This window comes from Chenopodium album, chromosome 22, assembly GCF_948465745.1.
Source record: "Chenopodium album chromosome 22, dcCheAlbu1.1, whole genome shotgun sequence".
Classification (NCBI taxonomy): domain Eukaryota; kingdom Viridiplantae; phylum Streptophyta; class Magnoliopsida; order Caryophyllales; family Amaranthaceae; genus Chenopodium; species Chenopodium album.
Genome location: NC_137855.1, coordinates 7326165 through 7353837, shown reverse-complemented (window position 1 = coordinate 7353837; position 27673 = coordinate 7326165). Strand labels below are relative to the sequence as shown.

General features: G+C 34.1%; 3 protein-coding genes and 1 non-coding gene across 4 annotated transcripts; 2 read left to right on the top strand and 2 right to left on the bottom strand.

Moving 5' to 3' along the window:
* Positions 1-1912: 1912 nt before the first annotated feature.
* Positions 1913-5910, top strand: LOC145604660 (phenylacetaldehyde reductase-like). Its single transcript, XM_081660568.1, has 7 exons — positions 1913-2155; positions 2325-2494; positions 3723-3917; positions 4272-4434; positions 4535-4721; positions 4815-4964; positions 5773-5910. The coding sequence occupies exons 1-7, from the start codon at positions 2038-2040 to the stop codon at positions 5777-5779; spliced, it is 990 nt and encodes a 329-aa protein (XP_081516694.1). The 5' UTR covers positions 1913-2037; the 3' UTR covers positions 5780-5910.
* Positions 5812-8341, top strand: LOC145604661 (phenylacetaldehyde reductase-like). The gene is made up of 6 exons (XM_081660570.1): positions 5812-5940; positions 6065-6234; positions 6816-7016; positions 7381-7543; positions 7636-7822; positions 7937-8341. Exons 1-6 carry the CDS (start codon positions 5823-5825, stop codon positions 8079-8081), a joined length of 984 nt encoding a protein of 327 aa, XP_081516696.1. The 5' UTR covers positions 5812-5822; the 3' UTR covers positions 8082-8341.
* Positions 8342-10431: 2090 nt separating this feature from the next.
* Positions 10432-10502, bottom strand: TRNAG-CCC (transfer RNA glycine (anticodon CCC)). Its single transcript has one exon. It is a non-coding gene; the product is annotated as a tRNA-Gly (tRNA).
* Positions 10503-18285: 7783 nt separating this feature from the next.
* Positions 18286-20314, bottom strand: LOC145605350 (uncharacterized). The gene has a single exon (XM_081661387.1). It carries the CDS (start codon positions 20186-20188, stop codon positions 18335-18337), a length of 1854 nt encoding a protein of 617 aa, XP_081517513.1. The 5' UTR covers positions 20189-20314; the 3' UTR covers positions 18286-18334.
* Positions 20315-27673: the final 7359 nt, after the last annotated feature.

Here is a 27673-nt window from a genome sequence, read left to right as displayed (position 1 = left end):
CAGATGTGGTATGTTAAATTAATTCAAATTTTTGCTGAAGGGTAATTTGCCAAAGCCCATGTTCTTGATTTGGTTACACTGAACCTAGGTAGTGTATGCATGATGCTAGGTAAACCTTTTCGACGGGCCGGGCCTATTATAATATGAGCAAGACCGGGTCAAGAATAATCTTAAATAGGCCAGACTGGTCCATGGGCTATTGAGCCCAACCCAGCCCAACCCATTCAAATTTTGTAAACAAAGTGCAACCCATTGAAGTAAACACAAGTTAAAAGGGTCTTTAAAGGGCCTTATAGAGTAAAAGCAATCACTAGACTTGTTCAATGGGTTAGGGATCTATTAGCCCGTTTATAAAAGAGTTTTGTCAGTCCAATATTTAAATTAAATGGAGCAGATTTTAAAAGGGTCACTAAATAATGGGCTTTTAAAGGGTTGGATCAAACTTTAAAAAGGGCTAAAATAAAGTAACTCTTATCAGGTTTAACCTTTTTTTTTTTTTTTTATTATTATTTTTAATCCTAATTCCTCTATATATATGATTCTCCTAACTACTCACTTCATTGAAATTAAAAACCTTGAAAAAAAAATTCCCAAATTTCCCCCAAATTATAAACCCTAAATTTCTTTTTCCCAAATTATAAACCCTAAAAAATTTCCCCAAATTCCCCCCTCTTACTAATTCGTACTTTCTATCGTCAATTGTTGTGGCTCTTCTTGCTTGAAGCTCTCAATCTTCTTGCTCGCCCTAAATATTAGGGAAGCAACAATCTTGTTGCTAGATTCTTGCCGAATTTGTCTCAATTTCGTGTGTCAGAAATTCGTAGGCTTTATACTCTTGTTAAGGATCCTGACCCCTTTTTTTTGATACACAGAATAGGAATTCTCGTATGTTTGATGAGGTAATTCTCTTTGCGAGTACTAATAAAGTGATGAAAATGATATGTTTGTGTATTAAATTTCAATTCGATGTGTTAACTAGCTTCTCTAATACTAACTTTACTAATAATAATATGTTTGTGTTAAATTTCAATTCAACGAGTTCACTAGCTTCCCTATACTAACTTTGCTGATTTTTTGCTATTATTAGTACTCGCAAAGAGAATTACCTTATCAAACATTCGCGAATTTCTATTCTTTGTATTAAAAAACAAGGGGTTAGGTTCCTTAACAAGAGTATAAAGCCTACTAATTTCCGACACATGAAATCGAGTCAAATTCGGCAAGAATCTAGCAACAATATTGTTACTTCCCTAATATTTACTGCGAGGAAAAAAGATTGAAAGCTGCGAGCAAGAAGAAATACAACAATTGACGACAGAAAAAATGAATTAGGAAGAGGGGTAATATGGAGAATTTTTTCAGGAGAAGGTATTGCGTGAGGCTCACCAATAGTTTTGTGAGGCAAGCCCATAAAACAACAACCCAACTTATAGAAGATATCATAAAACTAATAAAGGATAACATCCAACCGGTAGATGTATTTTGTTTGCTTATATGTTCCTTTTGTTGGCTGATATGTTCCTCTTGTTACTTAGTATGTTTATTTTATTAGTATATATGTTGCCGCTTTTGTTTGTTGATTTCATTCTTTTGTTGGCTAATATGTTTCACTTGTTGGTTGATATGTTTCTTTTGTTAGTTGATATGTTCCTTATGTTGATTGGCTGATATTTTTTTTAATGTCTGATATGTTCCTTTTGCTAGCTGATATAAGTTTGACTGATATATTTCTTTAGTTGGCTGATATCTTTATTTTGTTGGCTGATATATTTATTTTGTTGTCTTATATATTTCGTTAGTTTGTGGTGTTTGACTCACTGAAGGTACACTTTGCATTGAAGTCATTAGCTTGTGGTATTTTGGCTACTAGGCAAAGTCGGGTGTTAGGTTCACCCAAGCCTATTAATTTTAGCCATTGTGTGAACCAATCTTTTAAAGGCCTATTATTTGGTGATCCCGTTTATAAAGTAGTTGTTCTTATACTCCATTTCTTCATAAATAATCATCAAAAAAAGAGAATTCAGAAATCAAGGAGAGATGAGTGGACACGGGCAGGTCGTGTGTGTAACAGGAGCAACTGGATTCATCGCTTCATGGATTGTCAAACTCTTGCTTCTTCGTGGTTATACTGTCCATGCCACTGTTCGTAACCCAAGTAATTCCCTTTTTTTTTTTTATATTGGAATTTTCATTTGGGGTGTCACTTTAATTGTTGAAATTGGACCAATCTTTTAATTAATTGATTAATTGTTCTTTCTTGTTTAATTTGATTTTAGAAATGTAGAAGTTTCTTGATAATTCCATTGATTCAATTGTTTTTTCAGATGATCAAACAAAGGTTAAACATTTGTTGGGGTTAGAAGGTGCAAAAGAAAGACTTCATCTTTTTAAAGCAGATTTAATGGAAGAGGGTTCTTTTGATTCTGCTATTTCTGGTTGTGATGGAGTTTTTCATACTGCTTCTCCTGTTCTTTTCGCTGTTAATAATCCCCAGGTTCATTTTTATTTCTTCAGAATTTTCTTATATTGTAGTATGTTTACTTATCTAATCTACTACTAGTAGTAAAAAAATGTAGTATTAACATTTTTTAGAAGACTTTAACAATGAACAAGAAAATGCTAGGCAATTAGTGGTAAATAGAGGAAGTATTTTCTCTTGTGGATTTGCATAAGAATGAGGTATTTGATCGTAAGGGATGGAGGAGGAAGATTTTTGTGGATGACTACACGTCTACACGGAATAATCACTTTTGGTTCATGTAGCCGACCCCGCTTATGCGATTAAGACTTTGATTGATTATGCGGTGGGCCCCACATGGCTCTAGACCAGTAGGGGGAGGAGACTCGCACTTGCCACCGGGTGGACAAATTGACATAATGTTACCAACAAACCAAGCTCTCATAGAGGGAGTTTTTGTGTTCTATCTTCGATGGATAAGAAGGTTGACTTCAACTTTCAAGGCTCAACATTTTTCGTGTTTTTTTTATTTATTTTATTTTATTTTATTTTATTTTATATACAGGGAAATTCATAACCCATCTTTTGTCAACTTATCATGGTTTGATTTAAATTGTATAATGATTATAGAAGTAACTTGTTAGTTTTTACCATGTGGACTAATAACGTTTATGTGTTCATCCTTGGCATCATTACTTGAAAATGGAGCTATCAAAAGGATGAGGTTGCATACATTTAAATCGCCTCATATAATACCAAAGGGTGGTGGTTGTTCTTTATACCATGCTTAAGGGCAATAGAACACTTTGAAGAGTGACAGACTGAATGAACTCTAATTGAGTTTAATACAAAAAAGTTATTAGTTAACAGTTCATGATATTACAAAACTATTGCTCTCCTCAGTATGTATGGTTCACATAATTAGGAAATTTCATTATTACAAATTTACAAGTAATTGTTCTTCCTTGTGTTTTACAAAGGATCATGGTGTACATGGCTTTCCTACACCATTCCTTCGGTATAGACTACTCCATATTGGCTAAGATTTCATCCATGTGTAAATTGAGACATGATAATCAAGTTTAAGGTTGTATATCTATTTCCTGCATCCGATTTTATGTTTTGGGGGAAGACTAATCCTTTCATTGTTTTTGTACATCTTTACTTCAACTTAATCGAAAATGAAGGTGTGACTAATGGTTGTGACTTTCAATATTTCCATCTGTTTACTCTTCATTTTTTCTAAATACTTCCTAATTGGCAGGCTGATGTGCTTGATCCAGCAATCAAGGGGACACGCAATGTTCTTACCTCTTGTAAAAAGTTTTCTTCCGTCAGAAGAGTGGTTTTGACATCTTCAATGTCTGCAGTTGTATTCAATGGAAAGCCTCGAGCTCCTGAGGTTGTTGTCGATGAAAGTTGGTTTTCTGATACAGAGTTATGCAAGGAATCAAGTATGGTATGTCTATCCTCTGTACTCATTCAAGGAATTAATGCGTTATATGAAGGGGTAGGATATTGAAGTTAAACCAATTTCTCATGCTGTTTAGTGCACTAGCTTAAAAATTTACGCAGTTATCTTTCAAAGACATTGGATTCTGGGATTTGTTCATGTGATGCTTGACTTCCTTGATCATGTAGTTCTTTCATGCCTTTTGCAGTTTAAATCTCGCCTAGATTGTTTTTATGTTTTTCATCCTTTCTTTTGCAAGAACATACATCAGCTTTTGGAGGCCTTTTATGTCAAACACCCCCCCCCCTCTTATTATACTCCATAATAGATTTATATGATCTCTTTGGCTCGCTGGTGCAGATGTGGTATACGATATCCAAGACCTTGGCTGAAGATACTGCCTGGAAATTTGCCAAAGAGAATAGCATGGACTTGATCTCAATGAACCCAGGCATGGTAATAGGTCCTATGTTGCAACTAACACTTAATGCATCTGTTGCTCCAATTCTGAACTTAATCAATGGTGTGTATCTCTTAATATTGTGGTTCATTATTAGTCCTTAAATAAAAGTAAGAATTACTCATTAACTTGCACGTACTCTTGTTTTCTCTGTATTACACAGGGGCAAAAACTTATCCGAATGCAACCTTTGGTTATGTCCATGTTAAGGATGTGGCAAATGCACATATCTTAGCATTTGAGATCCCTTCAGCTTCTGGGAGGTATCTTTTGGTCGAAACTGTTGCTCATTATTCCGAGGTTGTGAGGATTTTACGAGAACTCTACCCCTCACTTTCGCTTCCGGATAAGTGAGTTTCTTTCCTCTTTTCATAGACATCTACCTAATTTCAAGTTCTAAATTTCATCCGCTATCCTGAACTCTTGGTGGATGTTTTCTTCAGGTGTGCAGACGACAAGCCTTTTGCACCAACATACCAGGTTTCCAAAGAGAAAGTAAAAAGTTTGGGCATAGACTATACTCCCTTTAAAGAAACCCTTAAAGGGACTGTAGAAAACTTGAAGGAAAAGGGCTTTGCGAGATTTGATTCTCGGTAGGGGGTTAACTCATTACACTGTATACTGATCATTATTTGATCATAATCCTATGAATCCGTTTGGTTTGAAGTAAAACATTTTCAATGAAAAATGATTTTCTAGAAAACCACAATGGCAAAATTTTTTCCTTTGTTTACTTACAAGAAAGGTTATAGAAAATTTGAAATATGTGTAAAATGTTGATGGATGGAAGAAAAGTGAAAAGGAGGTAAGGAGGGAGGAAAATTTGGCCTTCCTTCGTTTTTAAAGGAAGTCGTTTTCCACCCTTGGGAAAATTGTTTTCCATCCCTTCAAAAACCTAACACAGTGAAATAAGGGAAAATCATTTTTCATGAATATAGTTTACATCAAACCAAACACACCCTAAGAGGTGAATTTCTGTCTTAATCTGAGTGTATAACATTGGTTTGGAGTACTACATTCTGCTGAACTGGCACTTCTCTGTTTCAAAATAAATACTGTACCCAATTTGACCGGCAAATTTACAAGCTAGGAACTTTGAGCCATTATAATTCCATGCATTTCTTACTTCTTCTTTAATAAAATCCTCATAGTCAAACAATGTGCACCCGGATGTGCAGTCTTATTTGCAACATATTACATCATCTCTTACTACATACTCCACTTCATAGTTCTCATTAAATAAAGTAATAGCAATATGAATAAACTATGTTATGTGTCTGATTTTACTTTTACCAGCAGTATCAATTACACTTTGCTTATAATTCTCAGTTAGTGTTGTCAATTTTGATTAGTTCAAATAAAGTGCTTTTACCTGCTACTTAATTACCTTATAAATATCAGTACTTGAGAATTCAGAATTCAAATAGCGAATTCAGAATTCAAAGAGCAACATGAGTGGACACGGGCAGGTCGTGTGTGTAACAGGAGCAACTGGCTTCATTGCTTCATGGATTGTTAAACTCTTGCTTCATCGTGGTTACACTGTCCATGCCACTGTTCGTGACCCAAGTAATTCTTTTTTTCACTAGAAATTTTACATGGGGGGCACTTCAATTGTTGAAATTAGATCAATCTTTTGTAATGTAGAAGTATATGTTTCTTAATAATACCATTGATTAAATTGTTTTTTCAGATGATCAAACAAAGGTTGAACATTTGTTGGGGTTAGAAGGTGCAAAAGAAAGGCTACACCTATTTAAAGCAAATCTACTCGAAGAAGGTTCTTTTGATTCTGCTATTTCTGGCTGCCATGGTGTTTTCCATACTGCTTCTCCTGTTCCTGTTGTTGTCAATGATCCCCAGGTTCTCTAGAATTTTCTTCTTCTTACTTATTACTCTGTTTATATGCGTGTCAAGGAAATCTGTTGCGATAATTAAAATAAATGAATTAGAAGACTTGATACAGTTGAACAATGGTGTCATAAAAAGGATGAGGCTGCATACATTTGAACTGCCAAGAGTAACACCGAAGGTTGGTGGTTGTTCTTTATACCATGCTTATTATGAAGGCAATAGACTACTCAGAGGAGTGACATATGAACTCTAAAGTTAATAGTTAACAGTTCACTATGACACAAATATATATTGCACTCCTTGCCTTATAGTATTAATTCCTTAATTAGGAAATTTCATTATTTTAAGTTATTGTCCTTCCTACAGTATTAATATGATTTCATCCGTGTGTATATTGAGACTTGATAATCAGGTCTAAGGTTGTATATCTATTTCCTGTAAATTTCATGCTTTTGGGGAAAGATGAATCCTTTAACTATTTTTGTACTTCTTTATTTCAACTTAATAGAATATGAAGGTGTGATTGATGGTGGTTGTGTCTTTTGATATTTTATTCCACATTTTTTTTTAAAGTACTCTGTAATTGGCAGGCTGATTTGCTTGATCCAGCAATCAAGGGAACACTCAACGTTCTTACCTCCTGTAAAAAGTTTTCTTCCATCAGAAGAGTGATTTTGACATCTTCAATGTCTGCAGTAGTATGGACTGGAAAGCCACTAGCTCCTGAGGTTGTTATCGACGAAAGTTGGTTTTCTGATCCAGAGTTTTGCATTGAAACAAATATGGTACCGGTAAGTCTATCTTCTGTTAAACTTACCACTTATACAAGGGAATTAATGTGTTATAAGAAGGGATAGGATATTGTATTTAAACCAATTTCTCATGTTGTTTAGTGCACTAGCTTATTATTTTTACGCGTTTATCTTTCAAAGACATTGAATTCTGGGAAATGTTCATGTGATGCTTGATGACTTGATCATATAGTTTTTTCATGTCTTAGGCTGTTTAAATCTCTCCTAGAGAGTTTTTATGCTTTTCATCCTCTCTTTTGCAAGAACATACATCAGCTTTTGGAGGCCTTTATGTGATGGTCTTTGGTTCTGTTTTTCTATTACACTCCATAATTGATTAATGTGATTTCTTTTGCTGGTGAAGATGTCGTATACGCTATCCAAGACCTTGGCTGAAGATACTGCCTGGAAATTTGCCAAAGAGAATGGTATTGATATGATCTCGATGAACCCAGGCATGGTAATAGGTCCTATGTTGCAACCAACACTTAATACATCTGTAGCTCATCTTCCGAACATAATCAATGGTGTGTATCTCTTCAAATTACTAGTCCTTAAGATTAAAATTACTTCATTACTTGTCTTATACATACTTCTTGTTTTTCAATGTATTATACAGGGGCAAAAACTTATCCGAATGCAAGCTTTGGTTATGTCCATGTTAAGGATGTAGCAACTGCACATATCTTAGCATTTGAGGTCCCTTCAGCTTCTGGAAGGTACGTTTTGGTCGATACTGTTGTTCATTATTCCGAGCTCATGAAGATAATACAAGAAATCTACCCATCACTCCCACTTCCGAATAAGTAAGTTTCTTTTTCCTTTTTTAATCAAAATCCACTTTTCATAGACATCTACCTTAAGTTCCTATTATCAATCACTATTCTGATTTCTGAACCTTCTGTGGACTTTTTCTCCAGGTGTGCAGATGACAAGCCTTTTGCAACAACATACCAGGTTTCCAAAGAGAAAGTAAAAGGTTTGGGCATAGACTATATGCCCTTTAAAGTAACCCTCAAAGAGACGATTGAAAACTTGAAGGAGAAGGGCTTTGCAAGCTTTTGAGTGTCAGGATTAATTCATTATACTATGTACTGTATTTTTGATAAATAAATGATCATGATCTTAAGAGGTGAAAGTCATACTTAATGTGAGTTTATTTTGGTGAAGAGTGCTAGAAGCTTTGCGAGTTTTGAGTGTCAGTAGGGGTTTGATTTTTTTATTTTTTCATTTTGAGTGTCAATAGGGGTTGAATTCATTACACTGTATTTTGAAAATTTTTATTGATAAATAAATGACTATGATCTTAAGAGGTGAAAGTCTAGTCTTAATGCAACTTTATATTGGTTAAGAGTGCTAAATTGTGCTGAACTTCTGTCTTGTATCTAGTGAATTTATAGAAATAATCGGCATGCTTGTGCGGCTGCTCTTACCTTTCAGCTTCCTGATGGATTCAACTCTACACAAAACTTCCTTTTATTGGGGGGTGTTGGTGATGGAGTTGAACTCGATATTTGAAGAATTTTCATGGAGCAATTTCCATTTTTAAATCTAGAGACTCGAGTATGAGTAGAGTAATGGTTCTGACAGAGTTTGATGCATTCTGAAATCATATAACCAGGCCAAAAGAGCAAGAGTGATTGCCTTTGTTAAATCACTTCCGGTCTGGTGTAGACTCCAGAGCATGTTTTCACGCGTTATCCTTGCAACATAATGCTATACTATCTGTGTATGTTTGTGATCCCCCAAGGTTTCTAATGATCAAGAAGCTGTGGCATTGAGGCATTCCATAGAGCAGAGAGAAAAAAAAAGTGAGGGTACAAGTAGTGGAACAAAAATGAGCTCGCAGCAGAACGTGAATGGAAAATGCTTTGATAACTAAGGGTTCTGGCTACATCTTAACAGCTTGTGCTTTAGCAGGTTTATACTGTCAAGGTCACTCGTGACTCGGGTCTGTCCATTTCTTGGATTACCTTCATTTGTCATGCTATATACAATATCCCGTCTTACAACAAATTGAGTAACTCAGAAGACCTTTTGTTTCTTTATACATCTTGAAAAATCACTGTAAAATTCAATCAAGTATCATCTCATAAGCAGTTAAGGAATTCTTGTTTAATTATCGAGTTTAAGCATGCTCATTAACTGCTCTTATGAGGTATTAAACTGAAAGCACTAGAGGAAGCAAAGGAAGGCTTCACCTTAGATTCTGCTGTTGCTCAGTTGCTGGATGTGAAGGGGTTATCAGTATCACCCTGCATCTTATCTCCTGTTTGTTTTAAAAACTTCTAATGCCAATGACCCTCGTGTTAATCTTCGTCTTTTCTTGTAATGATATGATTAACTGTGAGGCTGGTGCCAAGCATCAAAGCTTGAACACCTCTAACTTAGTTGAATTATGAAAATAGCAGTTGTATGATTTGTGTTAATTTTTAACCCCTACTCGAGATTTGACTATGGCATATGCAGTTAATTTGACAGAAAATGAAAAACAGTTTCAAAATCCATGTAATTAAATAAATTATTAGGTTGTTAAATTAATAATAATAATATACATCTTCGATATTTATATAGTCAACTAAATGAATGGATAACATTGTTCTTCAAATAAAAGGTTACTGTAAGATTTTAGAATATTGTACAACTACAAATTTCGATAGCTATCGAATAACCTTCCAAAAACAATATTATTGTATGAGTTTGTCGAATACACTTACAAGAGGTGGATACCCATTTCAAAATCATTGAATCCACTTTCATTATCTTTCAAAAACTCAAGCATTTTCACCAAGCATGGAATTTAAATTTGAAATGAAACACGAACCAGGAAGGCAGGAAATTAAACGCGTAGTATATCAAGTAGATAAGGCAGCTAAAAGATCAACATGGTCAGGAAAAGTTGCCAACACCCACAATTGCAATTTCCTAAGAGTAGAAACAAACTCCAATTCTTCATCCATTGCCTTTCTAGCACCAACAGTAGCTTCCTCAAGTGCTTTATGACACAAGTAGTAAGAACAAATTTGAGTAGGGAGTTTATCATGCCTTTCTTGCACGCTCAATGCCCTTTCTTCTGCTTCTTCTAACGCCGTGCTTATCATCTTCAATCTCTCTTGCGCGATCCTCCTTGTTTGATGTTTCTTTAAACTTGGTAGGCAAACTAAGAGGGTGGAGGAGATGCCTATTATTGTTGTAAGGATTATGCGGCCGAATAATTCCATATAGTGTAAATTTGTGATTTTGTAGGTTGCGAAACACGAGCACACGAAAAGATTTATATGAGAATGTAGCAGTATATAATGTATAAGGTATAGATGCTGTGATTTAGAGAAGGGCAAGGTACATGATTCCATGCTTTGACAAAGGAGAAGGCAATTGAAAAGATATCTTTTTTTGGATAAAGTGTTAAAAAAAGTGCGCATCCGGGGAATCGAACCCCGGTCAGTACCGTGGGAGGGTACTATGATACCACTACACTAGATGCGCTAATTGGAATGTTTGACTCAAACATAATTATATACTTCCTCCGTTTTTATTTAGTTGCAACACACTCCTTCGGCACGCATTTTAAGGAAGATAATAGATTAGGTAAACGGGTAAATTAATTTACAAAATTTTACCACCTATAAGAAGAAAGGGATAAATTGTTACGATTTAAATTTCATAGCTTAATTCATTCGTTTACCTAGTTTAATCACCTTATCAAAAAGCGTGATAAAAGGTATATTGCAAGTATAAAAAAAAACAGAGGATATTTTATGTATGTTGCGAATTCATTTATTTTGTAACATATTTTCTTATGTCCACATTTAAAATATCACTAACACTAATATCAGCATGACTACTAACTTTGAATGGACTCAAAGACTCGATCCCTCAAAAAAATTGTAATAGCTTTTACTCCCTCCGTTTTTAAATACTTGCTCCATTTCTATTTTATACACTATTCATTTGTCTTACTTAGAATAATGTTTGTGATTTATACATAAAAAAAAAAAAAAAAAAATATAGTCTTGTGGATACTTGTTGGAATCGTCTTAATGAATAGATTATTAATTTTAGAATTTATACTTATTGATAATTAAAGATATAATTGATCAAAGATTAGCATCGGCATACGTGCCCAAGAGAAATGGAGCAAATATTTAAAAACGGAGGGAGTATTACTTTGTAGATTTAGGTTGTTAATCGAGTTATCAAAGTACGTAGTATTTTATATATTACACAGTAATATTTTAAATTAATTTTATACTCCATATCCATATATTAGTAAAATAAAATAGCAAAATCAATTATAACCCTTAATTTCTACAACACTGAATTAGTGACCCTCATTTAAAATGACCCCTATATAAGAATTTCTACAACACTAAATTAGTGACCCTCATTTAAAATTCCACGACAAATGACCTTAATGAAGGTTATTTTCATAAAATTTTAGCTAAAAGTTAACCAAAAAGACAACCACTTGCTTACTAAATTACCAACTAAGTAACCCAGTAACCCCCTATAACCTTAACTGAGTAACCCCAATAACAATTTTTTTGAACGGAGTAACCCTAATAACATTACCAAGTAACCTTTAACCAAGTAAACCCATAGTGGTTGGTTATAGCGTGTGGCCAACCACATATAAAAGTTAGTGTTATACAGGTTTTACTAAACGAAAACTATATACCACTAATTATGGAAAGCAAACTAAACGGAAATTTAAAAAAGTATTTAATTTTTCGTTCCAAAGATAGGAATGTTTATCTTTAAAGTAGTCCACTTTATTTAACTTCTCAAGTCCAAACTGGTTTTTTAACAACACTCATACTTGTGACGAGTCTAATAACTACTTTTTGATACAATATTAATGAGTTACTCCGTAACACTTAAGAAAAACAAAAGGAGTAATTGAAAAATCATACATAACTATGGTTTTAAGCATTCATCTTGAGTAGATTTTAAAGGTGGGCACGGGCCGTGCCGGCACGCGGGCGGCACGGGCCCGGCACGACACCGGCACGGCTCGGCACGGGCACGGTCACCGGCACGGCACAGCACGGCGGCCCACTTGTGGGCCGTGGGCCGTGCCGTGAACAAAATTTCTGGGACGGGCACGGGCACGGCCCGTGGCACGACGGGCGGCACGGTGGCCGGCACGACGGCCGGCACGCTGGCACGACCCGCCGGCACGGCTAGGCACGGCCCGGCACGGCACGGCACGGCACGACACGGCCTGTGCCTTGTACTAGCCGTTGGAAAATAGCCGTTTATGGCCGTTTTCCAACAGCTATAAACGACCATATTTTCCTCCAATTTCCACCTAATTTCCCACCCAAATCCCCTATAAATACCTCATATTTTCCTCCAAAATTTTCACAATTCATCAACTCATCTCTTCTCTCTTATTCTCTAATTTTCTTACTCCCAAATTCTCAAATTCCTACAAATCATACAATCTTCCTCTCTTTTGTGAAAAGAAAAAAAAAATTCCTACTCTCTTATAAATTTTACATTTTTACTATTATTAGTCTACTACCAAAAAAAAAAAAAAAATTGTTATATTTACATTCGGGAAATTAAAATTTCGGGAAATTATAAGTTCGAGAAATTATAAATTTGGGAAAGCATTGAAGCGTCATTGTAAGATCTAACTCAACTTTATTTTAATTTGTTATTGTTATTGTTATTGTTATTGTTATTATTATTATTATTATTATTATTATTATTATTATTATTATTATTATTATTATTATTATTATTATTATTATTATTATTATTATTATTATTATTATTATTATTATTATTATTGTATACGTGGAACTACTTAATTATATAAAAACTACTTTCTATTTTAATTGTGGGTTATTTGGATTGTTGAAATCTGTCTAAGGCGGGATTTGGGCTCTGGACAACGTCGCTCCTAACCTCTCCTACCTGGGATCTCATTGATCCAAGTAATCTACTATTATTATAATTATTTTTGAAAATTTAATTTATATAAAAACTACTTACTAATTAATTCTCATTGATCTCATTGTTGTTAATTGTTACTTTGTTATTGTTAGTTGTGTTATTATTATTAATTAATCATGGCATCAAACCAGAACGTTTCCTCCTCCTCTAGAAAAGCCAAGTCAAAACGTAGGGAATCACCAAACCCAAACACTTCAATGTCTATGCCCCCCCCCCCTAACATGCCCTTTTCCTCTTCTAACATGCCCTTTCCAAACACTTCCACCCCTTTCTTTCATCCCCAAAACACGGGAGGGCAAGAACAAATGGATGATATGGCTCCTTGGACCCAATTTCAACAAACCCAATTTCAACAATATGAATTTCCTTTTCCTCCTCCTCCTCCTCCTTCCCAAGGTAGCCAAACACAAGCCTCCGGGTCGAGTGAACCATCCACCCAAAATCCTAACATATTAGAGTGGTGTACCGAAGAGGATTTTGCTCAAACCAAAAGAAAGAGTGAATGTTGGGCACATTATCAATTAAGTAAAGATGGAAAAAAATGCAAGTGTCGGACTTGTGGTAAAATTTTCTCGGCCGATACCAAGGGAGGGACGGGACACCTTACTAGACATACAAAAAAATGTGGTGGACCATCTAGTGATCCAACCCAACCTAAAATTTCTCAATTCCATCCACAAGGTTTCATTTACAATTACGAGAGAGATAGGGATGAACTTGGGAGAATGATTGTACATGCAGAACAACCTTTTCTTTTCGCCGAAAATGATGCCTTCAACAACTATATTAACCGAGCACTACAACCAAAACACAAAAAAATCTCCCGAAAAACCGTTCGATCTGCTGCCATGAAGACTTATCTAGAGTACAAATTGAAATTAGTAAATGAATTAGCTAATCTTCCTAGTAGAGTTTCTTTAACCGTCGATGCATGGGATGGTGGGTACGGACTTCACTATTTATGTGTTACTTGTCATTGGTTAGATAATGAGTGGATGTTACAAAAACGCATCATTCATTTCAAAATGCTTGAATACCCTCATACCGGTCTTAACATTTCACATCATTTAATGGAAGCTATTGATGCATATAGTCTTAGGGATAAAATCATGTCTATGACTTTCGATAATGCAACTTCTATGACATATAGTGCGAATTTGGTCAAATCCCAATTGAACGATGTTATATTAGATGGAGATGCACTTCATGTTAGATGCATTTGTCATGTTCTTAACTTGTGTGTGAAGGATGGAACACAAGCAATTGGTCCATTTTATCACAAAATAAGGAATGCTATTTGCACTATTAATAGCTCTAACATGAGATATCAAGAATGGAAATGTTTTTGCTGGCAACAACGGATAAAAACCATAAAAATAGCACCGGATTGTCCAACTAGGTGGAACTCCACCTATGAAATGTTGAGTCGGGCAATCGAGTACAAGGTTCATTTAACACTTTTTTATAATATGAAATTTCCACAAAATGCTTTACTTGAAGATGATTGGGCTAATTGTGAAAAATATATGCAGTTTTTACAATTACTATATGGTATGACACATTGTTTTTCTTCTGTATATAATCCTTGTGCTCATTCTTTTCTTAGCAATGCATGTTTACTTGCACAACTTTTTGCGGAACACCGATCACAACATGTTTATCGTGGATATCTTCCATCCATGGAGGATAAATGGCGTAAATATTACACCGATATTCCTATGATTTATATTTTTGCTTCTATTTTAGATCCTAGACAAAAATATGATGGCACCTTTTTATTAATTGATATTTATTATAGTAACATGAATTTTGAAGATGATGTTGAAACTTTTAAGAATAAGGTGACGGATGAGTTTTTTAATTTATATAATGTTTATGAAAGTAAATATGGAACCGTGTCTCGATTTGCCCCTTCTCAAACATCCAAAAATGTAAGTAAACGGGCCAAAGGTTTATTTGCACAAGCTGCTAACTTGATGTCTAAGTATTCAGGTACAGAATCATCATCATCTAGGAGAACACAAAGCGATGTTTCGGAGTTGCAAATGTACTTAAGTTACGACTTCATGAAAGGCATGGACGATGAAGAGAAGTTTGGCCTCGACATCCTCGATTGGTGGAAATCACAAGCCGTGAAACATCCAATTTTGTCGGCAATGGCTCGTGATATTTTTGCTATCCAAGTCTCCTCCGTTGCTTCCGAAAGAGCTTTTAGTGCGTCGGGAAGAGTTCTAGACGATAGAAGAACAAGACTAAAACCCGAAACACTTGAAATGTGTGTTTGCTTCAAGGATTGGTTGGATGCCGAAACTCGTTCTCAAGATCGTACTTATGCACAAAACGACGACGATGAAGGAACGTCGACTTCTTTTAGTTCTCATACTTCTCAATCCACTCAATTGGCGGATGACCTTGAACCTCTAGGAGACGAAGACGAAGATGAAGACGAAGGCGAAGACGAAGACGACCAATAATAATTACATGATTACATATTTACATTATACACTATTGTATTCTTTTTGTGTTATCGAACTTCGTATTCCGTATAATAAATGAAGTTATTTAATATTCATACACTATTGTACGATTTTTAATTATCATTACTTATTTTGTAATTTTGTATTATTGAATTATCATACATTCGTACCGGCTACCGTCATATAATAAAATAAGTTATTCTTCAATTTTTTGTGTTTTCGGATTATCGCACTAGTATTTTTTTTTATTAGCATTTTTGTTTTTAATTCGTTTTTTTTTAACATTTATTTTTTTTAAAAAAAAAAAAAAATTAAGGTAGGCACGGTTTGGCCCGCGGCCCGGCACGGCACGGCCCGCTAGGCACGTGGGCCGTGCCGTGGGCTGGGGTGTGCCAATTTCAGGCACGGCCGCCACCCCGGCACGGCCAGGCACGGCCCGCGGCGGCACGGGCACGGCCCGTGCCCATGTTTAGTAGATTTCATTGGCATTGGAATCCATTAATTAAGATCCTAAATGTCACAACTAACAAGGAATAGCCGAATAGGGGGTGTATTTACCCATTTTAAACGTTACCCTTCCCTCCATATTTTTAAATACAACACTTTTGATAATTGACTCTTTTTTTTTTTTTCATACGCAGCACTTACTATAAAAATAATTTATACTGTTTTATCATCTCATGGTTCTCAATCCTACCTCATTCATACTATTTTTTTTTTTTTTTTTTTTAAATAATTCTCTTCTATTGCATTTTTAACTTTTTAAATAAACCATTAATCCATCTTTGTTTTAATATTCTTTAACTTTCATACAAACCTCTACATACACAATATTTAACAAATTAAATTAAGCCACCTAAAACTCCTTAGAAGTTTGGGAGACATTGCCCTCAAGTTATTTCGTCTTATATATTCATGGACAAATTGTCTATTATCTCTTAATAAAGGTAATACTACGCGGTTTAAAAAAAAAGAATAAAAAAAATAATAATAAAGAACATGATCATATATAACAATGCAAGTCCAAAGAAATGCTAGTAAAGATCCAACTCATCCAATCAACCAAAAGAATTATGAAAAGTCATTATATGAGTAATATGACTACCTTGCTACATTTAGTTTCAAGACCGAGTATCATCATCCATAAGGCCATAACCAACAGCCTCCAAGCTTATGATCAGAGCCTCAACGCCCTAGAAAATGAAACAGCAAAACATACTATACTTCGTATAAGCTAGCAGAGCATTCTTTCCTAAAACTCCAAATATTTCATTGAGCTACAATCAAGCATACCGAGAGAATTAAAATCCATATAATACATTAGGTTTGAAAGATTGAACAGAAAAAAAATACAAAAATACAATAACAAATGATATAATAAACTGAAAGCCATTCAGCTAGTGTGCAAAAGCTGCAGAACAATAGATTATCCTAATATTCACTTATTACCACGAAGAATTGCTCTATAGCAAGTACAATCTTTTCATGATCTACAAATCTCTTAGGACAGAGCTAGGCATATCAACTAGGGGTGAAACAAATTCGGTTTAAAACCGAACCGAACCACAAACCAAACCGAATTAGAAATACGGTGCGGTTTTTTTTCTAATATGGTTTGGTTTGGTTTCAAAAAAAAGAAGATTTCGGTTTTCGGTTTGGTTTCGGTTTCAAGTTTTGAAAAACCGAAAAACCGAAATCCAAACCGAAATTTCGGCCCATACCCCAAACATAAGCTAGCCCAATTCTGTTTTTACCTAAGTATATAAAGTAAAACAAAAACAAACCCTAATCTGTCACTCCTCTCCGCCTCTCTCACTCTCTCAATTCAATACTCACTCTCACTCCTTCACTGGGCTCACTCCACCGTCCACCGTCCACCGTCCACCGTCCACCGTCCACCGTCGTCCGTCCTCTCAAATCAAAAGCCCAAAGGTATGCATCTTGTTCGATGTTGCAATTAATCTTTACCGATCTTCGCTAAATTCAAATGTTTAATTGCTTGAAATTTTACTAATTCAATTGCTTATATTCTATTTAAATGTTCAATTTACATATTGTAGGTTGTTGATGTATTGCTGCTGCTGCTCACCAAATTTGTTGCTGCTGCTAACTGCTTGCTCGCCTACGATACAACTTTGTTGTTTACAGATTGTTGTTAAACTTTTTTTTTTTTTATTATTTTTTTACATTGCCGAAGTATTTAATATATTAGCAAATTTATAGGCCTTGTAACTTGAAGTTAGATCTTATTTATGTTTAATGTTTGCTTATTATATGATACAATTACAGATTTGTTTATATGATTTGGTTTGTGTTTGGTTTGGTTTGATTCGGTTCGGTTTGGTTCATGTGCAATATTTTATGCTACGATGCCTTAGATGGGTAAAAACGGTGTGGTTCGGTTTTTGTTTTGAAAACCGAAATTAATATGGTTTGGTTTGGTTTGGTTTCAAGAATAATATGGTGCGGTGTGGTTTGCAAAATTCAAAAACCGAATTATAGTGGTTCGGTTTCGGTTTGGGCAATAAACCAAACCGAAAACCGAACTTTCACCCCTAATATCAACCAGGCCAAAATAGTAGATTTGTATCTTAAGAATTCACATTAGCTAAAAACAATCACAGGACAAGACTGAATAAAAGGTAATTTCACCATCTCATACACCCTGAGCAAGAGAAACTACATCTCCTATATGAATTACTAGTTTCAGGAATTATAGCCTCTCAACACTTATTGTTACACCCTTGGTATGGAAGAAAGTTTAACCACAGAAAGAGAGGGAGACGCGGGGGGGGGGGGGGGGGGGGTGTTACCAGAGACGCAGAATATAAATATAAACCATAATTTTAAAAAATCAAGAACCAAAAACCTTACAATTCATATCTCAAAGTACTTTCGAACCAAAGCCTTGTCTGAATCGCTAACAGCATGATAAGTTATGAAGCTGACAAATAAAGAAGCCGTTTGAGCATCCGCAGCCAACCCTTTTACTCTCATGGTATTGACTAGTTCCAACGCCTTGCTGACATCCTTACCAGAAAGATATGCTTTAATAATAGTGTTGTAGGTATATTCATTAGGAGAACATCCGTTGTCCTCCATTTCCTCTACAAGTTTAGTAGCTTTATCTAGCAAACCCTCTTTGCAATATCCTTTTACAATTGTATTGTAACTGATCACATCGGGCTGTAAGCACTTCGCTGACAGAGAAGTGAAAATATCCATCGCTTCTCTAAGGCGCCTAGCTTCACACAGACCATCCATTAGGATACTGTATGTAATAATATCAGGGAACACTCCAGTAATCTCCATTTGCTTCATTGTAGCGATTGCCTCATCTATTTGTCCATTCTTACACATGCCATTAAGCAACGATCTCCAAGTGCTTACATCTGGCTTTAGTCTATGAGCTTTCATTTCCTCGAAAAACTGGTGTGCAAGCTTGAGCTGGTTGTCTTTGCACAAAGCATCTATAAGAGTGTTATACGTGACAACATTAGGGGATAATCCGTTACAATGCATTACTTGGAGCAGACCAAGAGCTTTGTCTATCTTTTTAGACTTGCAATAGCCATTGATTAAGCAGCTGTAAGTAACTACATCAGGTTTGCAACCATTTTTAACCATCAAATCCATAAGCTTTTCTGCCTCATCCATCTCACCACGTAAACAATACCCATCTAACAGAGTGTTGTAAGTGATGATATCGGGAACAAATCCTTTCTCAGTCATGTGAACAAAAATGTCCCGTGCTTCACCAACCTGGCCATCTTTACAATACATGTCAATCAACATGTTGTAGGTGTCAACATCAGGAGTTATGTTGTTCCTCAACATCTCAGTCAGCATTTCTTGAGCCTCTTTCTGTTGCCCCAAAGTGTACATACCTCGAATTAAGGTATTATAGGTGACAACATCAGGGAAAATTCCCTTGGCTTTCATCTCCTTGAAAAGATGGAGAGCCTGAGGTAATAACTGGTCTTTACAGAGACTATCAATGATGGTGTTATAAATGACAAGATTAGGCATAAAATGGCCATAAGACTCCATATTTCTAAGGAGTTTGAGAGCACCGGCATTATCACCGGACCTACAGAGACCTTTGAAGATAGAACCATAGGTGACTAATGTGGGTTGAAAGCCAAGCTTGAGAATTTTATCGAACAAATCATCGGCTTTGTCGAATTGATGAGTATTAATGAAGCCATTGATGAGAGTAGTGAAGGTGACAATATCAGGTTGATAACCAAGCTTAATAAAATTGGCGAGAATAGAAAACCCAAAATTAATAAAGTTCAAACGACAGTAGCAATTAGCGAGGATGTTAAGGGAATAATCATTTGGATGAACACCTAACAAATGGAGCTGCCTAGAGAGAGAAATGACAGTGGAGAAAGGTGGGTGGGGTTTAATCTTCAACATAGCAGTAAATAAAATACAGAAATCAATGATAGAAGGAAGAGGGCGCATCAATTTCATACGATGAAAGAGGGAAAGGGGATTTTCAACATTAGTAAACCCTAATTTGGATTGTTGTCTAACAAATTTCAGGAACAATTTGGGGTCATCTAAATCTACATCAACAGCATGAAATTGATGGGAAGCAGTTGCATAATTAAAGAAAAAATGGAAATTAGAATGAAATTGAAAATGAGAACACAGAAATAAGGAATGAAAAGGAGAAGAAAGGTGAAGAAGATTACCAAATCCACCAATTTTCGACATCTTCATCTTTCCGCCAAGCCAATCTTGTCTTTGTTTGTATCAATTTTTGGAGGTACAAGAACAGAAAATACTTCCAAGTTCAAGTACTCTCTTGGTATGTTACTCTGTGAAAAAGTAACAATTTTTACAATGTTTTTTTTTAGAGGATGACCTCATGACCACCTGATTCATCGAGCTTACTCCGACTATATTTGCATCCGACTCGGATTACACACCTAGCTTATGGTAGATTGATAGATGAGTTTCCGAACAAGAGTTTGGGCATATGGTGAGACTTGAAATCGAGACCTCCCTTAATTAACAAGTTGCTTACCACTTGAGCCAACTTTTGTTCCTTATCAATTTGAACTATACACACAAATTATCTATATCATCATTTTTTTTTTGTTATTTTTTTTTTGACACAATCTATTTCATCATTAGCTTTGAGCCTTTGAGTTAATCATTTGGAAATTACCTACTCCATACTTCATTGTCCTTGAACAAATGTTAGACAAGCTGTTTTTTTATTTATTTTTTTAATTAATATTATATTATTTTTAATTTGTGTATTATTTTTTTACTCTCATATTCACTATTCCCTTCGTATTTTATTATTAGCTCCGTTTAATTTACATTGACTTTGTGATATTTACATAAGAAAAAGAAAAAAAATATAATCTTGTTCACAACTTTTTGTATGTGGCTGGCCACATGGTGTGGCCAGCATACATAACGGGCCCATTCTATTAAGGCCCAAAAAAATAACGGACTTTGAATAAAAAAAGTAACGGGCCCATTTCGTTACCCGTTATTTTACATATTCAACCGTTTTATTTGAATTTGTCAGTTTTTTTTTTCTTTTTTTTGAAACGACGCCAGTTTCCCACTTCCCCAAACCGCCATTATTATACACGGAAGTCTAATCAACCGCCATTACTACTCCAGATTTCTTTTTTTTTTCTCTCTCCTCTTACATTTTTTCTCTCTCTTCATGCAATTTCACCTCTTTTTTCTTGATTCTGTCTTCGTTCGTTCTTAATTTTCTCTCTAAATTCTCTTTCTCATCTCTAAATTTTCTTTAAAATTATTACATTTTCGAATTATGGTTAAATTGAAGATTATTCATCCTAAGGGTAAGAAAGGATCATCTTCTTGTCAGAAAGTTTCTGAATCAGGTAATTTTTAAACCCTAATTTTTATATTTTCATGAATTTTGACATTATTGTCGTAATTTTTTCATGAATTTTGACATTATTGTTGTTTTTGCGATTGTTGATTATATGTATTTCGCCCAATTTTTGATCGTCATATTTTGCTAGTGTTTAATTTGTTGATTATATGTATTTCGCCCAATTGTTTGAAGTGATACATGTTTAATTTGTTGGTTTATTTCTTTTTCTATTGTTTTATTTCTTTATTTATTGTTTTTTAAAGGTTACTTGTATTCTTATGATTGTTATTGTTGTTATTTTTTCGATTTTTAGGTTTAGACTTTGTTCTGTTGTTGGAGATGCTTAATTAAATTGTTACTTTGTGAATGGTTCATTTTTTCGTAGTTGTTACTTGTTATATAAGAGTGAATATGTTGTGATTGATTAAATTCTTATATGAGTGTTACTTGATATGAGGGTTACTTGTAAATGATATATGTGTTACTTGTTATATGAGGGTTACTTGTAAATGTTACTCTTATAGTGTATGTATTATATATGTGTTACTTGTTATAGGGGTTATATTGGATGTATTTTATAGGTGTTACTTGTTATGTGTATTTTATATGTGTTACTTATGGATGTATTTTATATGTGTTACTTGTTATAGGGGTTATAACGGATGTTTTTTATAGGTGTTACTTGTTAGGTTGTTTGGTATATAGAGGATTACTTACATGTGTTACTTGTTTTTGTGTTGTATAAATTGATTCACATTCTTAGGGGTTACTTGTTTGTGTGAAAGATTATTCTTATATGAGTGTTACTTGATATGAGGGTTACTTGTAAATGATAAAGGCGTTACTGTTATAGTGTATGTATTATATATGTGTTACTTGTTATAGGGTTTATAATGGATGTATTTTATAGGTGTTACTTGTTAGGTTGTTTGGTATATAGAGGATTACTTACATGTGTTACTTGTTTTGTGTTGTATAAAATTGATTTACATTCTTAGGGGTTACTTGTTTGTGTGAAAGATTATTCTTATATGAGTGTTACTTGATATGAGGGTTACTTGTAAATGATAAAGGTGTTACTGTTATAGTGTATGTATTATATATGTGTTACTTGTTATAAGGGTTATAATGGATGTATTATATATGTGTTACTTGTTATACTGGTTATAGTGGATGTATTTTATAGGTGTTACTTTTTAGGTTGTTTGGTATATAGAGGATTACTTATATGATATGGTTTGATTGATAGTTTATTTTCAGTTGTTAGTTGTTTCTTGGAATTATTTATGAAGTGTTGCTGATATTATTTTGTTGATTCAACAGAAGAATTGAATGATACACAGGAAGAACAAAGTCAAGGTTTGAATAAACCTACTGAAGTAGTTATGGAGGAATCAAATGCTAATTTGAATGAACCATCTAGTGAAGTTGAAGTTGGTAGAGTTCTAAGGAAAAGGGGTAGGGATATTCTTAATGAAGATGATTTAGAAGAAGAGCAGGGTGTTGGTAAGGATCTGAATTTGGCTAGTGATGGTGAAGATTTGAATGTTGTGGATTTGAATGCTGAAATTACAAAAGAAGTTGATGAGAATGTTGGTCAGCCACCTTCTGATAATGTCAATCCTATGGATGATGTGGAAGAAGATAAACCTGATGTTGAGATTAAACCTGCAATTGTGAGTAGACGATCCCGCAGAGGTCGTAAACCTGTTGCAACTTCTAGTCAAGTTATCGAAGTTGTAAAAGTTGAAAGTAGCCAGAGGTATGAAATATTCTTCTTTAATTAATTGTGCTTTATTATATTTTTGAATTTGAGTTTTTTTATTTATTGTTTAATATATTTTTGAATTTGAGTTTATTTATTTGAATTTGAGTTTTTTTATTTATTATATTTTTGCCACCTTTTTTATTGCTTAATATTAGTTTATTGAATTAATTTTGTCTGAGTTTATTGTTATTTGTGAATGGTTACTTGTTTTATAGGTGTTACTTGTTGTATAGGAGTGATAAAGTATTAAATGAATGTTACTTGTTAGAGTGTTACTTGTTAGAGTGTTACTTGTTAGAGTGTTACATGTTGTATAGCAGTGATAAAAGTATTAAAGGTGTTACTGTTTATTTGTAGATTGTGGTGGAGATCTTATATAAATTTTACTTGTTAGGGTTGTTTTATATGAAGATTACTTATTTGATTGTTACTTGTTTTATGGTTATATAAAATTTATTGATAGATTTTTTTAGGTGTTACTTGTTTGTATAATAAATATTGTATGTGTTACTTGTTATATAAAAGTAATAAAGGTATTACTTGTTAAGGTTAGTACTTTGTTAAGGTGTTTCATGTTAAGTACTCTGTTAAGGTGTTACTTGTTAAGGTTTTATTCTTTTATGGGTTACTTGTTTACTTTTTAAAGATTGTAGGTGTTACTTGTTATATAAAAGTGGGTGTTACTTGTTAAGGTTTTATTTTTTTTATGATGTTACTTATTCTGTCATTTTAATGTTACACTTTATTTTCATTTTTTTGTTTTAGGGATGATGAAATTGTTTTGCGTAGTAGACCTGCTGGTGTTATGGAGTTGTTTAAGAAATTAAGTGTTGATCAAGTTAATGCTGTAAAAGCTATTGGTTTTGGGAGTTTACAATTGATTAAATTGAATTCATTTCCAACGGAAATGGTTCGTTGGCTCTGCAGTTCATTTGATGCTGAAAATTGTAAGCTTGACTTGCCTAATGGACAGAGTTTTCAGCTTACAGCTGTTGTTGTTCATGATGTATTTAAGATACCAATGGGAGCAACATCTGTTCCTATTTCTATTAAAAGGCAGCATTCTGATTTGAAGACAAATTGAAGGAAGTTATATGGGTCTAAATCATTAGATATATCTGTTCCTCTTTTGTTGAATAAGATGTTAAATGACAAGGAGATGCAAAAAGGGAATGATGAATTTAAAAAATGCTTTGTCATGTATGCAATGGTTACATTACTTGCTCCAACATCAAATAGATCAGCTGACTTCAAATTGGTTTTTGCTTTGGAGGATACTAAGCAGATCAAGGAGTACAACTGGTGTCAATATGTCTTAGATGATTTGTGTGACAAATTGGCAAGTTGTTCTGCTACACAAAAGTATGTGCCTGGATGTATTCTGTTACTTCAGATTTGTTATTTTCATAGGATTCAAGTGGAAGGATTTTCTGTTAATAGCTCACTGCCCCTGATCAAGCATTGGAATGATGAAACATTTAGAGATAGGTTGGTAAAGGAAAATGGACTATATGGTCAAGGAATTCTTGATGAGGATACATATCCTGTATCTGATTTTATTGCTGCAGATGAGCCTGTGAAAAAAGATGAAAAAGAAGAAAAAAAGAAGGGAAAAAAGATTGAGTCTGTTGAGAAGGTTAAGGTTGGGAAGCAAAAAGAAGAAAAGGAAGAAGAAAAAAAGAAGGGAAAAAAGAAAGAATCTGTTGACAAGAAAAAGGAAGAGAATAAAAAAGATTTGAAAGAAAAAAAGAGAGAAAGTCTGATTTCAAAAAAGAAAAATGAAGAGAAAAAGGAAGGAAAAAAAGATGGAGACGAAGAGAAAAAAGAAAAAAAGAAACAGAGTTTGAAAAGAAAAAATGATGTAGATGTTGCTAAACAAGGTGTTGCTGAACAGGAAGTAAAAGAAAAGCAATACAAAAGAAGGCGTTTCTTAAAGAAGGCTGATTTTTATATTGGTCATGCTAAGGAACAGTTGGCTGGGGATGAAAATGTGATTCAGAAAATCATTGAGAAGTACAATCCTTCTGTTATGGCTCAGGATGAGAATGACAGTGAGAATGTATTGAAAAAAAGACGAATGACTGTGAAGGATTCTGAATTTGAAAAGATAGTTGAGAAATATAAGCCTTCATCAGTTCAAGATGATCTTGATGATCAAGATGAAGATGATGAAGATGAAGGATTTGAAGATGTTGGAGCTGATGACGAAGTTGAAGATAGAGCAAGTCCTGATGCTGAGCAAAATTTGGATGCCGGAGTTGTTGATGGAGCGGTTTCTGCTAGTGTTGATGCTGTGCAAAATTTGGATATTGCTGGTTCTTCTGGTGTTGTTGCATTTCAAATTCCTTCAGAAATTCAGACAAATGAAGAAATTTGTCAAATTGCAAATAATGTGAGTTTTCTTACTAGTTTTTTAATTTGTTGTTACTTGATTTTATTACTAGTTTTTTTTATTTGTTGTTACTTGTTTTTCTTACTAGTTTTTTTATTTGTTGTTACTTGTTTTTATTACTAGTTTTTTTAATTTTGTGTTACTTGTTTTTCTTACTAGTTTTTTTATTTGGAGTTACTTGTTTTTATTAATAGTTTTCTTACTTGTTGTTACTTGTTTTTATTAATAGTTTTCTTGCTAGTTTTTTTTTTATAGAGGATTACTTAAATGTTGTGAATAGGTTACATGTTACTTTCATAATTTTTTGTGTTTTACTTGTTTTTTTGTTTAGGTATTACTTTTTATAGGTTACTTGTTTTTTTTATTTAGATATTACTTGTTATAGGTATTTTTTTAATAGGTTACTTGTTTAGGCATTACTTGTTATAGGTTACTTGTTTAGGCATTACTTGTTATAGGTTACTTGTTATAGGTTATTTGTTTAGGCATTACTTGTTATAGGTTACTTGTTTAGGCATTACTTGTTATAGGTTACTTGTTATAGGTTATTTGTTTAGGCATTACTTGTTATAGGTTACTTGTTTAGGCATTACTTGTTATAGGTTACTTGTTTAGGTATTACATGTTACTTTTTAAAGTGTAGAAGGGTTACTTGTTTTATAATTAGTTGTTACTTGTTATGTAATCAGGGGTTACTTATAATGGGTGCATAAGGGTTACATGTTTATAATTAGTTACTTGTTATGTAATAGGAGTTATTTATTATGCTTACAATATGTTTATTGTTACTTGTTTTTATATATGAGTGTTACTTTTTTTATGGTTATATAAAATGCATAGATATTTTATGGGTTACTTGTTTTTGGTGTGAAAAAGATTGTAGGTGTTACTTGTTATGTAAAAGTTATTAAGGTGTTACTTGTTATATAAAGTGATTAAGGTGTTACTTGTAATTGTTAAGGATTCTGTATGGGTTACTTGTTTTGCTGTATAGTATTTTTATTGTTACTTGTTTTTGTGTTACTTGTATGATGTTATTTTGGTTACTTTGTTTTTTTATTAATTTGTTATTATCATGTAATTGCAGGATGTGGAAAAGAATTACATGTTCATGCAGAGGGACATGAAGTTAATGTCCTATCAATTTGAGCGTTACATTGAATCAATGAAGCAAGAATTGAAACCTGCTGAAGTACATTCTCCACAACCTCAAAAGGAAAAATCTCATGTGTTATCACAATTAGATCCAATATATAATGATCAGTCATTCTGGGATCAAATTGATAAGATTGTGAAACAAAACATTGAAATGAAGAAAGTTGTTGATGACATGCCTTCATTCAAATTGTTTGCTTGCCCTGAACCTAAAAATGAATCAATTGCAAGTCAGTTACCTGTTGGTGGGTTTCAGGATTTTATCAAAGATGTTGCTGCTCAACCAATTTCAGTTGAAGAAGTCCCTTGTTCAGATGATCCATTGGGTGCTTCTCGTGAAAGAAAAGTAGTTGAGGACATCGTTCATTCTATTAATCTAGAACAGATTAATGAAAATGCCCCTCATGATTCTGAAGAAGGAAGATCTACTGCTGCTGATGTACAAATTGGGGTTCATGATTCTGAAGAAGGAAGAACTGTTGCTGCTGTGGTACAAGAAGGTTCTGGTGTTGGAGTTTCTGTTGATTCTGCTTCAAATGCAGAAGTTGGTAAAACAAATGACAAAGCTATTGTTGTTTACAGTCCTGTGGTTTCAAGTCAGGACATTGTTTTGACAAGTAGCCAAGGAAATTTTGGAGCTAAATCGAGCCAAGATATTGTTTTAATATCCAGTCAAGAGAATGTTGAAGTTGGAACAACTCAAGATATTTTTCAAAGTCTTGAAAGTTTGGCTATGATTTCAAGTCAAGAAATAGCTTCAACTGAGATTAATCCAACTGAGATTATTCTGGATCAAGGAGTTTTTGATGGTTCGTCTCATGATAACATTCATCAAAGTGTAATTAATCAAGATCCTCCTGAAGAAGTAATTCATCTTTCAACCCAAGAATGGATTCAAGAGCTTAGAGAGTTGCAAAGAAATGATATTAATGCCTTTGACAAAGTTGCGTCTCAACAAGAGACTTCTGTGAAAGATGCTACTTCTAGTAAACAGGCTGTTGGTACCTCGTCTAAACAGCCTGT